The 16677-nt window shown below is 31.6% G+C and overlaps 1 protein-coding gene across 4 annotated transcripts in view; it reads right to left on the bottom strand.

The window, feature by feature from the left end:
- The window catches only part of LOC129957164 (cell adhesion molecule Dscam2-like), a 759520-nt gene that overhangs the window by 89133 nt on the left and 653710 nt on the right, over positions 1-16677 (bottom strand). For all 4 annotated transcript variants that reach the window (XM_056069342.1, XM_056069344.1, XM_056069343.1 and 1 more), the window contains exon 8: positions 11030-11437. In XM_056069342.1, the coding sequence (XP_055925317.1) occupies positions 11030-11437 (408 nt within the window). The remainder of the gene's footprint in view (positions 1-11029; positions 11438-16677) is intronic.

Raw genomic sequence — 16677 nt, 5'->3', positions numbered from 1 at the left:
AAACATACATACTTTATTAATTTATCCTATCCAAATCGCAAAAAATCTGTGTATTTTTACTTATTTAAAAATTTTACTTCTCAAAAAAAATGTACGTGATACGTAAAAACTGATATTATTTTTGAAATAAGCATGCGAAAATACATAAAAAACAACTATTACTTTTAAAACAAGAAATTGTTGCAGGCTGGTGTAATCGATTATTAAATCCGATCTTTACAAATTTGAAACATTTCGATAAAAGCGGATAAAAAAAATACTTCGAAGTCTTTCAAATTAATTTACCGCATTGAGGATTATGCATTAAAAATTATAACCACAAAGCTAAAAACAACTATTTAAAACATCCCTCTTCAATCCAAAGATTGAGATTTTGAAATTGGAAGAATAACCAAAATAAATATATAAATAACAAAATAAGCCGAAGTTGATTAGTTTTGGGGCAAACTTCAGCATCAAGGGAATACTAGCTTTAGATTAAAATCTTTACTTCAACAGGCTTTCGCGCGGAGTATTTACTTTTAAATGGATTAATGACTTTTGCATCAAAAAATAACCTTGATCTTAGAGGCGAAATTAAACCGATGTTTCATGAGGTTATCTAATCTTTGATTACTTCAGTCTGGTATCGTCAGGGGATGAAGGCCCAAGGCGAAACTTGTTATTCAAATTCTAGAGCAAACGATAATGTAAAAGAACAAAAGAAAGCCCCAACGATGTTCGTCTTTTTTGTTCTGTTGTTCGATTACCTTTAATTAAAAATTTCAGTTGGCTTAAGGGATTACATCGGGGTATTCTGTAGGCTGTGTGCTGTATTAAATATACATATTCTTTTTGTCATGTAATCTCATGAAAGGACGACATCGAGCAAGATGTTTTAATTCCACAGTGTTGAATATTATTTAGAAGAAAAGTGGCGTAAGTTTAGCCAAACATGGAATTATAATATTTAATCTCATAAAAAGGAGATATTCATATATGCGTGGTATGGCAATTTTTAAGTTCCTCGTTAAATTTAAAATTAAGTAAAATATATGTACTTGTTGTATTTTTGAAATAAATAAGGAAATTATTTAGTAATGGAATTATAGTTCGGCATTTCTTACTAAAATAGTTAGAGATTGAGATTACGTTCCCCCACCCCCCGCTTTTCTTAATTACCTCAGTCTTTTATCTATACAATTGCACAATATAGACATTTTTACTTTTTCGTATACAAAATATAAAAAAAGGATAGTAATTGTCAAAAAAATTCAAACTCGAGATTTCAATGAATTTCGATGTTTTAGATCTCTCTGAATTCGAAAAATACATTTTTAGAAAATGTCCGTCCGTCTGTCTGTCTGTGACAAAAATAATTCAAAGACGCTTTGAGCTAGGCGTATAAAATTTAGTATACAATTCTTACACCAAATTTGTAGGTTTCCATCAAATTTTGAGCGAAGTCTTCTTGTCTGGCTGTTCTAATATAAGTTAACACAATAATTACAAAAAGAAGAGCCCAAGATGAAAAAAATTCAATACTCAGATTTAACATCTATAATGTAGATAGTTATCAAATTTTTGAACCAAATCCAACAAGGGATGACGGTCTGTCGGTCTGTGCTTTCAGAAAGAGGTAAAAACGGTAACTTAAAAAACTGCAATGACTTAAGTGTATCAAATTTCTTATGTGAGTTTGTTACTAGAAGTGTAATTTCGGACCAAATCATTATTCTGTTGTTGTTTCTTATGGCACTTGCCAAGGAAAAGCCCGCTGTTACGAAGACAATGATTTTAAGCCGGTGGTGGAGCGTCTCTTGTTTTTTCAGTGGCGCCAACTAGGGCCAAGAGTACAACTTAGCTACTCACGCATCACTCATTCGCTTGCACAACCCCTTTTTACAGGAGGGCACATTCACACATCTCACAGACAGAACAACCATGCCCAAACCGGGACTGGAACCCAGGACACACAGATTACGGGGAATACGTGCTACTTCTATGCCAGGACGCCGGCATTCTTCATTCTAAACAGTTGGGAAAAATAAGCCTAAAGCACAAATTCGATTTTCTGGCACTATTTACCGCAGCCATTTATTAAAAGTAAAAATATCGCCAAGGATGACACGATGGATTCAGAAATATTGCTAGATTTACGCGAAAGTTTAATATTTCGCAACTATTAAATTCACCAATGTCGTACAAGGGATTCGCTGGGATATCATTTTTATCAAAGAGTATACGAGAAAGTTTTCAAGAGACTACTTCCACTGGCTACTGTCTTGTATATGAAGGAGAGTATATGAAAGAGATCTTGTATATGATCTGGTATATCTTGTATATGAAGGAGAGTATATGAAAGAGATCTTGTATATGAAGGAGAGTATATGAAAGAGATCTTGTATATGAAGGAGAGTATAGGAAAGTGATCTTGTATATCTTGTATATGAAGGAGAGTATATGAAAGAGATCTTGTATATGATCTTGTATATCTTGTATATGAAAGAGAAAGTATTGTAATCCCCCCCCCCAAAAAAAATAATAATTTGAAGTTGTGTATTTTCAGAATCTGCACGTACTGAATCTCTACCTGAGTCCAACCCCTCCCCCCCCTTTTGGAATTATGTTTGTTTGTCTGTCCGCATGAATATAATAATTGAAAACCGATGGAATGTGTTAATAATGCAAATTATATAACCTAGACCGATTAAATTTGATATGCAGAAATTATACCAAATTTCGGCCGAATTTATTTTGACGGAATCTCTCTGTCTGTACATGTACAGTTGAACATGATAATGACAAAATGGAGATAACCAGAAAAATAAAAAAAATGGCTCAGAGATTTCAAATTTATATTGTAGATTCGTGTTAAGTTTTGACGCGTATCCGTCAAGGATCTCACTATCTGTCGGTCTGTACTTTCGCACCATGTCAACGAAATATCTCAAAAAAGCTATAATTTATATAAATGAAATTTGGTATGTTATTTTGTAGCTAACTAATACAATTGTAGTAATAGTAGTTTCCAAATTTTAATTTCAATCGTCGAAAAAAACTGGTTTAAAACTCAAAACTCTCGCGTGTGGGACTCTGAAAATAAAAATCTGAGCACTTATGGCGTTCACGGCTTTGCTCAAGATTTAGAATTTTATGCAAAGGCGGAAGAGGAGGAAAACATATTTATTAGAGAATAAGCGATAAAGTTTCAGTGAGAGGACCCCGGATGTTTTTAAATGGCTTTGAGTCATCTCATTTAAAAGCGTTTTTTTTTTAAATTTATTTTTTATTTTAAAGAAACGGAGTAAAATGGAAATGAAAAAAAAAATATAGTTAATTTGTCGGTGCAATGTCTTAGAGTTAAAAAAGTTAGTGCATTAGAAATATGCATGCAGACCTGACAAAACGACTTTAATATTAATTTACAAAAGATCATATTCTTTGACTTTTGTATTGAATATCTTTCATTTCTGACTGTTCATTTTTTATGACTAATTTTAAAGAAATTTAATAATTCCTTTTTGTTACTCCATATCTTCATTGTACTCCATTTTCATTACGGCAATGCCAGAATCGTACCTGTCAAGGACTTTTATTAACAATTTTATATTTCCCATATACAAAGTACAGAAGGAGAAAATATAATAATTGTCAAAATTCGAAGAGATTTCGGGGAATTCTGATGGTCGAATTTGTTATGCACTTTATAGCATACCTTTGAAAACTGAAAAACATATTTTGAAAAATTCTTTCTATATTTTACTAATATATTCATGTAGGCCGGGATAGCCTGGTTGGTAGAGAGTCGGATTCGCGTCCCTTAGGCTGCGAGTTCGAACCCCGACGACCGAAGATTCCCCGCGTGCTTGGTGGCTGACGCGCTTTAAATCTGTCGTGGTCACAAAGTCCTCCATGTCGAGAGTAATACCACTGGGGGTACTAGATCAGGGGGGATCGTTCTTTAATTCAGGTCTAAATTACGACCTGTGGTTGAGTGAATGAAGTCCGCCCCGTAAAAAGGTTTGTGACGTGTGTGTAGCTAAGTCGTTCTCTTGGCCCTAGATGGCGCTACTATAGAACCAAGAGGAGCTCCCCCTCAGGCTAAAATCGGCTGTCTTCGAACAGCGGGCTTGTCCATGGCAAGTGCCATAAGGAACATCAACTAATATATTCTGTAGAATATTTCCCTGATTTTAAGATCAATTCAAAAATTTGCTATTCACTTTGTAGCAAAGGTTTTATTATTATGTTGGAAATCAAACTTAGTTATCAATACAATCAACTGCGTGATTTTCCAGTGTCAATATTAAGATAAAAATGACATACTTACACATTTATTCCTATATAGGTTTTTTATTTCAAAATACACACACTTTTTAATTTGCACGCAATAATTGGTAACAAATTAATTTTATTAAATTCACGTTTTTGTGACTTATCAAATGAGAGATGAAATTTTAAATAAAAATATGTCATATCATTAATTCAGGCTGGTTACCGAGAACAGGTAGTTGCTTTAAAATAATGTAATAAATTACATTAAATTAAATGTATAAAATACGTATATTTTGTTCAGAAATAATTCAAGTAAATAATTGCTACTTCTCTACATATAAAAATCCATGAAGTATTGTAAAGGAATTGGTTATTATGTTTTTCTTAAATTTTGATGCTTCAGATCACTGTCGTAGGATCATGAGAAAGTATTTTTGTAATTTGTATGTCTGTCTGCCCGTATGCACGTGGAATGCTATCACTCGAAATCAAAATAAAGTAGCTTAAAAAATGTGTGGTCAGCGTAGCGAAATTATACGTTTTATAAGTTTTATACAAATACAATGATAGGAGCAGGTGTTTATATATACCTATACAATTTCCTTCGCGAAGTTTCCAAATTTTTTTAGAGAACTTTAATTAAAAGTTTTAAAATATTGTCTACAAAGGAAATAAAGAACTTTTTCTATGAAATTTTATGCAGATTACGCCAGACGATGGAAATGCTACACAGTAAACCATTTGCTTAAAATAGAATTCATTTTTAAATGGATTTAGGAATTGGAATGTTTTGCAATGTAAATGCAGTGGAATCATTCAAATATCCTTCTGAGTAAAAGAAATCAAATTTGTTTTCTATTTTTACTTGCCTCTGAGAGCGTTTAAAGAAGGTATTCTTGTAACAAACTATAATACGAATTGCAAATATTTCAGGCCGAAAATACGCAAAAGGAAAAAGAGGATTCTTTTTCAATATAAGAAAAATAATAATGGAAAAAGTTTCAGGATCGTCCATAGCGAGTTCTCCGTAGAGATTTCTCATTTATATTCTCATGCAAGTATACAAATCGGAGCTCACAAACTGGAAAAGAATGGAAAACAACTCAAATTGCTTCTGAAATCGGAAAGAAATGGCGAAGAATTTTCACCTGAAACAGAGCAATCATATCTAGGCAAAAAGACGGATGAAGGAGGGAGTAGCTCACAGGTGAGCAATTTATTTGGGACAGAAATGGTGTAAGTTTGAATTGTATAAAAATAGTTCACTCCTGTAAGAATATTGGCTTTTACATTGGATTAAAATTCTTTAAGGCGGACTTCAATTAAAACATAGTTTAATAAATGAAATCTAGATGGCAGCACATAGTTTTATCTGCTATCTTGATTTTCCTTCCAGAAAGGGGAAACATAGTAACATTGACTTGAGTTACTTTTGATCGGAATATTTTTTTCAAAATATCATATGGAATAAAAAAAATGCGGCGGAAGAAAAGAAAAACACTTAAAGCTTCTTAGAAGTGACATTCTGAATCGATCAAAAATAGTGGAAACGAACAACATAAAAAAATATACGCTTTACCTGTCCCAGAAGAAAGACTCGGAAATATTGAGATGGAAGAGGAGGTTAAAAATAAATAAATAAAATACTTTAGAAACGGGAAAAAATATTTTTAAGAGTAGGACAATGAATGCAAAAGTACTCCTAAAAAGATGGAGAATCGGAGCGAAATATTCTTTTGATTTTCTCGAAGAAAGACGGAAGAAAAGGCTCAGTGGAAAATTACTTCCTTTGAATAGGTCGCGTAAACACAGGGAAAGGAAAATATTCATTCTTTCCGTTTCATGCTGATGCAAAAATCTCGCACACGAATGCTGGCGGGAAAGGAAATGAAAGGAGGTTGGGGCGTAGATAGTTCTGCAAAAATTTTCTTGCTTTTTATCGTTTGTGTCCCCCGGAAACTGGAAAAGAAGATCTATTTTCTTAAAATACAATCTGGGAGAATAAAGAAAACCTCCGCGAATCGGAACGTGGTCTTGTAATCTCAGTAGGAGGTCTAATTCTTGTGCATCATGTTTTGGGGGAAAGTAACAAGAAACCTAGCAACCATGTATCTCCGCTTCTTTCAATCCGGCGGTTTTCTTTCTTTCGGTTTTGAAGGTAAAGTTTGTTATTTTCCGAAAGAAAGAAATTTATTTTTTTCTAGATGTGATTGAAATAAAGAATGTAGAAGGTAATTTATAGAGACGTTAAAACTTTACATTGCTTTTGCCTGAGTCTGAAACTGAAGAACTTTGATGCAATACATAGAGTGAAAAACAAGTAAAATAATAAGCAAATTGAAATAGAGATTGACTGACTCTAAATTCACGTTATCATGTTCCAACGTAAGTGTTGTTTTCGAAGGTGATTTACAAATATTGGAATATATATAGTTTCTACTTCCATATCTGCAATGAAGTCACTATAGTGAAATTAAGAAATTAATCAAAATCATTATATTTTCAAATAATTAAACGTATGAATTACTTAAAAAATGAATTTTTGCCTACTTCTGTTTAGATTTTGTTTGAAAAATTTATCTTATACAATTAAAAACAGTCAGAAAAAAATCTAAAATTAACATCGTTCAGTTTAAAAAATATTATTACAATTGTTCAGAAACCTGAGAGATTACATCAATTAAAAATACTGTGAAAGATATCAATTGCATGATGAAAGGTGTAAATATATGTGAATTATATCAATTTGAAATACTATGAGTGCTATCAGAAACATCGTTAAATATTAAAACCCTGAGAAGCTATTTCAATTAGATATCTATGGAAGAAATTTAATATTTGTTTAAATACTGACATATTGAGCGGTTGCTTAAATTAGAAACTCTACTGATCATATCAATATTGTGATTAAATAATAAAACGATGATCTTTTAGCATATATTAGAAATGCTATGAAATCTATCAATTTTATGATAAAAATATAAATGCTGATAAATTACATCAATTGGAAACATTGTGAGTGCAACCAGAATTATTTGACCACTATTTTTGATACATTAAAAAACTGTCGTCATTTGACACTATTCATTTACAACCTTATCAAAAAATATCTTGACTGATTGGATTGCCATCCTGACAGCATCATTTTACTAATTCAACTAAATATTTCGGCCCATTGCATTTCCAAGTTAGCGACAATTGACAACATTATATTACTAAGCATTCAGGTTAATTTGATCAGGTTCATCTGCATAACAGCATTCCTTTATTAACTTTATTAAATAACTTGATTCATTGCATAGCCATCATGACAGCATAATTTTACTCACTTTGCCAAATATCATGGCTCATTGCACTATAATCACAACAACATTGTTTTATTAATTTAACTAAATATTTTGACTCATTACATTGCCAAGTCATGTGACAATATTATATTATTAAGCCTTCAGCCACATTTCTTTTGTCATGGGGCAATAAATACATTATTAAGAATTCAAATCACCACTCATTTCACAATTAAGACAAATGTAATTAAAAACTGTTGTCAAGCTCATTTTACTATCATAACAAAACAGTTGAAAGCAGGCATCATTACTTTATTAAGCATTCAAGATCATTTAACAGCCATTAAAAATGCAATCAAAGTCCTGCAGCATAAAAGAAAAATTAAATTCAATAAAGGATAAAAGAAAGGAAAAAAAACCCCAAAGAAAATGGTAAAAATAAGTGAAACTAAAAATAAACCATCCAAAGGAGAGGATGTTGGCAGAGCAAACATATGTAGGATGCCATAAGAGAACCAACATCTGTAGTTTTTAAAAATGCCCATTTTTCTTAAAGACGTAAAGTTGTTTTCAACTCAAAATGAATTTAAGAAGTCAAGTGTGAAAAAGAACTATTTGCATTTAAAAGCGAAAAAAAGCTAGTTCTTTGAGTTTATTTGCGAGAAACTCATTGGAGAGTTAAAAGGAATCGGAAAGCTTGCCTGAGTGTTTTTGAAGGGTGGGAAGTGTAAATTTAAATATTGTTCACTCTGCAAACAGAATTTTGTGGAGAGTATTCAATGCTGGGATTAGATAGATTTTCTTGTTTATATATAAAAAAAAGAAATATTTGGTATAAGATTAGACAATCGAGGATTTAAAAATTTAAATCAGTAGCATAAAAATGTACAATAATTTTGAACTTGAAGGCTTCGAGATTTTTTTCTACAGCGTAATAATCTTATCAAAAGTAAGATATACCAAAATCCTCATCTCTTATATTCAACAGATTTACATACAGGGTGTGGGAATTACTTTCAAGGGATTTTAAAAAGCTGACATAACTAGTTCTATATTGAGGTTCGATTTCGAACTTCAATATAATACTAACTAATATTAAATAAATATATATGGTATACCATTAGTTTTGTTAACTATATATATAGGGCTATAAAGAAAAGGAGATTCCAAAAATGAATTTTTTAAAGTGATTTTTTTTATCCAAATTTGGTAATCTTGATTCATTACGTAACAAGGATTCGGCGAATGTTTGATTGGTTGCCATGATTTTAAAGTGATTGACTAGAGAATAACTTTAGCAAAAGTAAGATATACAAAAGATCATTATCTCTTATATTCAAGAGCTTTACAAATAAGGAGTGGGAATTAATTTAGAGGGATTTTAAACAGATGGCATATCGAGGCTTGAAGTCGAACCTTGATATAACACTATATACCATTAAACAGATATAATAACGATATACCATTAGTTATGTTAGCTATAAATATAAGGCTATCGAGAAAAAAACGCAGTTTCCAAAGTAATTTTTTTGGCGATTTCCTTTCCAAATGTGGTAATCTTGACTCATTACATAATTAGGTTTTGGCAATTTTTTGGAAGTTGGTATAGTTTCAGAGCGATTGACTGGAAAATGCACCCTGTTATGAAATATGAACCTATATTTTAAGCTAATATTAAATCGAGGTTCTACTTAAAAATATGAAGTGGTCCCCAAAAATGATTTTTTTTGTGATTTTTTTCCGAATGTGGTAATCTTGACTCATTACATAACTAGTTTTTGGGGAATTTTTGGTTGATTGGCTTGAATTTAAAGTGATTGACTATAAAATGCATCATGCTATTAAATCTTAACCAATATTTATAGCTAGTGTTATAATTGAAGCTCTATTTAGGAAAAAGAAGTGGTCATCGAAAAATGAGTGTTTTTGGTAATACCTGTCCATATGTGGTAATCTTGGCTCATTGCATAACTAGATTTTGGTGAAATTTTGGATGGTTGGCATGATATTAAAGTGGTTAAGTAGAAAATGCATCCTATTGTTAAATATCCTATATGATCGTATCGCATTATATATTTAATAACTTCATGTCAGAATCTTCAGTTTTAATAATGTGTTATCTTTTTGAAGTGCATAAAAACATTATTTTTTGTTGAATAAGATAATTTAATTTTGACATCATCCTGTAAGTGTAAAATGCAAGGTCTTACAAGCTCGATAACGAATAAGGATGCTCTATTCCTTCACGTATCTGACATCCAAAATGGAATGAGTCTTTCTAGCATGATCATCGAATCTCGGGTCCTAATAGAGATAGAGTCATAACTGTGGTATTTTTCAGAACCTTCATTTTTGTCTCAAAATTCTTCATTATTGACTCTGCATACATTAAGAATATTTGTTAATTTTTTCTTTCCATAATGAGGCTAACTTCTCATCAATCCATTCTTGGTGACTTCTCAAAGGAAAACCCTTCGTAAGATTTTTAGCATTCATAGTAGTCAAAATGTCATATACCCTTTCAAAATGAGATTCGTAGAAAAATTCTCAATATGGATTCAGCTGTTTCATATGAATGGAAGATCAGATGAACTGGATGAATGATTTTATTCTCTATGTCTTGTATTTTTTTTCAAATTCTAATTTTTCTCTCACATTAGCAATAATCTAACAATGCCATATGGGTTGAGATTATAGTAATAAAAAGTAAAATTATTTACATTTTGTAACGCATTTGTAATTGCTTCCTTATGCAATTTGTTTCCTGGTAAGGAAGAGAGATTTACAAATAGTTCTGACAGATCTTGGATGGAAACTAGATTAATGATTCTACCATCATAGAAGCGAATTTGAGGACGAGAATGAAGGGCATGTAAAACGATAATTTTGATGATATATCAACTAAGACTCGAGTTTTAGCGTTTGTTCTAGAACGTTCGGTACCCATCACAGAAACACAAGAGATAGAACTCAAGAGACTAATCAAATCTAGATGAGAATCCAGTGAATTCTTCCTTTGGAGGGTCGATGTCCAATGAATTCTTTCTAGTGGCTTTATAACCGATAGCTTTACTAACCCACATGGAGATTAAAAAATTCAATTGCGTCGATTATATTTCCCATAATTTAAAATAATTATATTTCAATGTTGTTTTAATAACCTTTTAACTGATTTTTCCATTGTCAAAGGATTGTTAAATTCACAACTGAATCTCCTTTGAACTGGTTTTCGATGAATGGACATCGCACACCAATTTTTCTTTGTTTTGTCTGTAAACAAACGTTTCTCTGTCACAATTCATAAAATTAAGAACAAATGAAATTTCCTTTAACTAAAGATTATGTCATCATGAATATTTTTTTTCATACTTTGTAAAATCACGTTTTCAATTTAATTTTGTTATCCAGTAAATAATTTATGGATAGCCTGCAGGATTGAAAAAACAAAATTCAAAATTTTTTTCCAAAACGTTTAACAATATTACCTTTCAGCCATCTGATTCCTTTGATCGGATGACCACCATACGGACACCTCATCACCAGATCTTCACCCGATATAGCCGTTATATTCTGCATCCTTCTCACGAAAGGAAGTCCATACACATTAAGTCTGCTGGCATGGTAGGTAGAGCCGACGTCATTGGCCACGTGACACTGGTACTCGCCACTGTCCTCGACCCGAAGGTCGGTGATATTCATGAAGCTGATGACGTGGCCGGCGTCGTTGACGTAATCGCCGGCGGTTATTCGAGGACTCAGGCCTACAATGGAATCGTCGACAAACCACGTGACACTTGGGACAGGGTTTCCGGTTGAAATGCATTTCAGTGATATCGAGTCTCCAGGATGAGCCGTGTGTTCCGGAAACACTGATATGAGAGTGGGGGCGACATCTGAAAACATATGAGAAATCAAATAATTAAAAATTGGACATCAATAAACTATTATTGCTATTAAACTAATGGGAGGGAACAGGCCTGATATGAAAAGATGCTTTCAGTGTTTTGGTTGTGAAAATTCGAGAGTTTTGTGCCAGTATATGTTTAGAGATGAAACAGTATTGAAGAGTAACCACGACGTTAGAAATTCTCTTCCCTTTAACTAATTAAACAGAAATAAGACATGTTTTTAACATCATTATGTTATAGGTTGCCACACTGTTTGTTACTGCCATCATGCAACATGTCGAAAACAGTTAAAGTGTTCCCACAAAGCATTTGTTTCAAAACTTTTGTACCAGTGCATGTTCAGAGACGATGCAACAATTAAGAGTAACCATGGCATTCCCACTCTTCCCTACTCATATCTAATTCCCTTTAACCAAATAAACAGGAATAGGTCATGCTTTTAACATCATAATATAATAATATGCCATAGTATTTGATACTTTCGTTATTCAACATGCAACCTGAAAGCAGCTAGAGTGGTCAACCTAGAATGTTTTTAATATAGGTGTTGCATCCCTCCAATCACATAAGAGTGCAGATATTGATAAGGCCAAGAATGCCATGAGTGCTCTGATTTTTATTTTCGGAGTTCCGCACATTGGAATTGCATGCTTCAGAATATAAGAAAAGAAGCCGATTCTTATTTATTATTAATCTCATATCATTGGCAAACAATAATTATTACTGAACTTACTTGGCTATTAATGGCTAAGACGAAACTAATGCACAATCACAAAAAAATCAAATTTGCACTATGGACAACCGTTTTTCCGACTTTCAATAAAATTTGAGGCGGAACTATAATTGCATTTACCGGATCACATACCGAATATCACTGATTTAATAATGCCTTTGATTGATTTGACATTGCATTTGATTGATTTGACATTGCATTTGATTGATTTGACATTGCATTTGATTGATTTGATATTACATTTGATTGATTTGACACTGCATTTGATTGATTTGAAATTACATTTGATTGATTTGACATTGCATTTGATTGATTTGACATTGCATTTGATTGATTTGACATTACATTTGATTGATTTGACATTGCATTTGATTGATTTGACACTGCATTTGATTGATTTGATATTGCATTTGATTGATACCGAATATCATTGATTTAATAATGTATTTGATTGATTTGACATTGGATTTGATTGATTTGACATTACATTTGATTGATTTGACATTGCATTTGATTGATTTGGCATTACATTTGATTGATTTGACATTGCATTTGATTGATTTGACATTGCATTTGATTGATTTGACATTGCATTTGATTGATTTGACATTGCATTGATATGACATGTATGCGAATGTACAAAGTAACAAACAGTCAAACCTTTGACACATTTGGTAGGAAATTCGATAAGAATCTACACTAAGATGGTAAAACTTGTAAGATATTTTATTTACAAAAGTTGTCACGATTTCGAATCCTCGTATTTACATGTATACAAAAGAAAAAGACAAATGGTCAAGCATTTGTTCTAAATTTGACCCCTATCTACATTTTAGGCGCTAAGTCTATGTACTTCAAATTTTACAATTACCATGTTCCCTTGCATTTAGACAGCCATATAGAGAAACTTACTTTGAATAGATTTCATCCAAAATTTAGATAAAATTTTGCGAATTTAATATAGAGATCATGCAGCAAATCTCATTCTTCTTGCTTAAGGTCTTTTTTCCAGATTTGCCGAATGACAGACAGACAGACAGCGAAAAATATGTTTTTCGAACTCGAGGGGGTCTGAAACACAGAAATTCGTCAGAATCTTGAATACGAATTTTTTGAAAATAGGGATACTATTTCTTTATATATTTTGCTTATGAGAAGATGAAAGTCATTTTCCAAACTCCAGGGCTGACTAGTGAACTTATAGCTACCTGTTTTGGTCTCATAGTTACTTTTTGGTCAATAGATTCTCCCAATTTCTTTTATTAACAATTCCGCGGATTATTTTTGCTCCAAAATTCATAGAATTATTGTTGAACAGTTTGAAAATTCAAAAAATTTGCTTTTCAAAGATAAATTTTATTTCATAAACTTTTAAAATTAATATTCCATATACAAATATTTCATTTAAATGAATATTGTATAATTTTTCTGATTTTAATCAATTAAAAAAATATTAATTTTACATTGCTGTTTTTTATTGTTGCGACTTAGGGCACTTTACAAACCCACCGACAGTAATCTGTCAGCGATTTCAGCCGAGTGAGCGTCTCTTGTTTTTTCAATAGTGCCAATTAGGGCCAAGAGTGCGACTTAGCTACTTCATGCATCACATTCGCTTGCACAATCCCTTTTTACAGGAGGACACATTCACACACCTCACAAATGGAATACAGAAGAAGAACAACCATGCCCGAACCGTGACTCGAACCCGGGATGCGCAAATCACGGGGAAAACGCTTTATCCCTATGCCAGGACATCGGTTAATTGTCTATTCTATAAATTTGTGTAATTTGATGAACCTATAGAAATCAGAATTGTCTTACAAATATTTATTTAATATCATTGCAAAGCGTGTGAGTGCAAATTATTGTTTATTTGATGAATTTACGCTCACAGGCTTTGTAATGACATTAAATAATTATTTTTGAGACGATTCTGATTACTATAGATTTATGAATAAATTTCAAAAATAAAATAAAAATAAACGGATCAAACACTGTAGTCCTGCAATGTTTCTAACAAGAGATTCGTATATTCCTTTTTGTTACTGCAGAAACGATAAAATATTGGAACTATCAAAAATAGAAATGATTCTATTCTCTTGCTTAATGACTTTCTTTTTCAACGAAGTCTCTGATTTGAGCATCAAATGACAAAATGTTTGATGATGGAATACATAATTAAGTTAGAAAAGTAAAATCAGTTTCAAATGCTGAAACATGTTAGATACATTTAATGAGCTGAGACGGAGAGAAATAACAATAAATGTTCGAAATATTGTGCATCATCTAATTAGAGGAATAGATATGTTCGTATATATGGAAGGTAATTATCTGAAGATAATGATGAAATAAGAGAATATCTCCATTGATTCAAAGAGAAAGGATTATAATCAAGGAATAAATTTCTTATTCACATCTTTTCGTCAATTTTGTTAAGCTTAAGTTGACATAATAGGATTATAAATATTCTTATTTCGCAATAGAATTATTTAAAATAATTGCATTTTTGATAGTCTTGAACTTTATTTATTTCAAAAATGTCTGCAGACGATTTTAAAGCAAGATTTTGCTTATCCTTATGATTTCCATGTTGTAACCGGATATAATCCGTTACAGTAATTTTGATCTTTAAACAACTGAAGTGAATTACTGGGATCAATTTAAAACGTCATTGTCCGATAGCAAATATAAATGTACTCATAATTTATGATCTATCATATTTTCCCTTTTTGCCGGATTCCTAGTTAGAAAATTAATATTCCATATCGAAAAATTGTGTTATTAATTTCCCATATCACATATAATGTGTAATCATGTGATTAGGATTATATATGGCTATGTGTCATTGTTTTTACCTGATAAAATCCGTTACAATGATTTTGATTCGTCAGGAACCTATTTACAATAGAATTATTTTAAATAATTGCATTTTGGATAATATTGAAAATTTTCTTATTTAAAAAATGTTTGCAGACGATTTTAAAGCGAGAGCTCCTTATCAAGTCCCTGTTGTAACCAGATATAATTCACTATAGTGATTTTGATCATTAAAGAACAGAGTGAATCACTGGACTCAGTTTATAACGTCAATATTCTGTTGCAAACATAAATGTCCCAATAGTGTGTGATGTATCATACTTTCTCTTTTTGCAGGATGATTAATTAGAAAATTAATGTTCCATATAAAAATTGTATTATTAATTTCCCATATATATGGCCATCTGTCATTATTATAATCTGACCTTTATAATCTTTTATAGTGCTTTTGATTCACCAGGAACTGGAGTGAATAATTGAAAACAATTTATGTCACTAAAAAAAACATAAGTGTACGTGCGATGTATAATACATTTGTCTCCTTTTGTAGTATTCCCTGTGCAAAAATTAATTTCTCATATCACATGTGATACCTAATTAAGTGATCACAATGTAATTTATATTTGGTTACATGTTTCTATTTTAATCTGATATAACTCCTTTCAGTGATTTTGATTGTTAAAGAACTGAAGTGAATTACTGGACTCAATTTTATATCGCCTATATCCCATGAGAAACATGAATCTACATGTCACTACGATAGAAGGTACTTTTTCATTTTACCGGATGCCCAAACGGAAAATTAATTTCCCATATGACAAATCGTGCTGTTAATTTCCCATATTACATGTGATTTCTAATAATGTGATCATTACCATGTTTGCATGATTTAATGAAAGCCATTTTCTTTTTTCATAAAATGTATAAATGCGTGACTTTCTACCCATAGTTCAGATTGAAGGAAGAACGATTCTGTTAGCCTTTATATGAGGAATCAGAAAGTGAAATAACATTACAAAAGTAGACAACATGCAATTTGCATTAGATTACGCAGATGATTAAGCTTGTATTGGCACTACGATGTAATTATATTAGTCTCCACTATAAAGGTTTGTGGGTTCAACAAACAAAACAGGTTTAGAGTTTTTTTGTTAATACGGTTTAATGTCTTTCAGATTTGTTTACAGTTGAATAGTTAAATTACTTTGTTAAAAGAACCAGAACATCAAGTTAAGCATAAGGTTCATTTGAAATTAAATTAAATACAATCAATATTCTCAATGAAAGAGCTGGTTGTCAAAGTCGGCTAGTTTAAAATAATTCTAATTTCAATAAACTTTACTTAATCCGACTCGCGTTACAATGGCCTTTCAACTAGTCCAATGCATTTGTTTGAACGTGTTGCTTGGCGATCAGTTATTTTTCCCTTTAAAGCTTGAAAACTCCCCTCTCATTACAGGCTTATGGTTTGTTTATTATGCACATATTCGATACCTTAGCATATTGTTAGTTTGTTCGGCAGAATTTGAAAAATGATCATTCTACAATTTAATGATGTCGATATGATTTTCTATGGTCCTGACACTTTATATTCCGACTTGTCTTATCCATATGTAGCGGATTAGAGAAAAATCAACCGTATAAATTTTCTAGACCATATATTGTGTTTCAA

The sequence above is a fragment of the Argiope bruennichi genome, chromosome 11 (assembly GCF_947563725.1).
Source record: "Argiope bruennichi chromosome 11, qqArgBrue1.1, whole genome shotgun sequence".
In the NCBI taxonomy this organism is placed as follows: Eukaryota; Metazoa; Arthropoda; class Arachnida; order Araneae; family Araneidae; genus Argiope; species Argiope bruennichi.
Note: the sequence above shows the minus strand (reverse complement) of the source record. Positions and strands in the feature narration are given on the sequence as shown.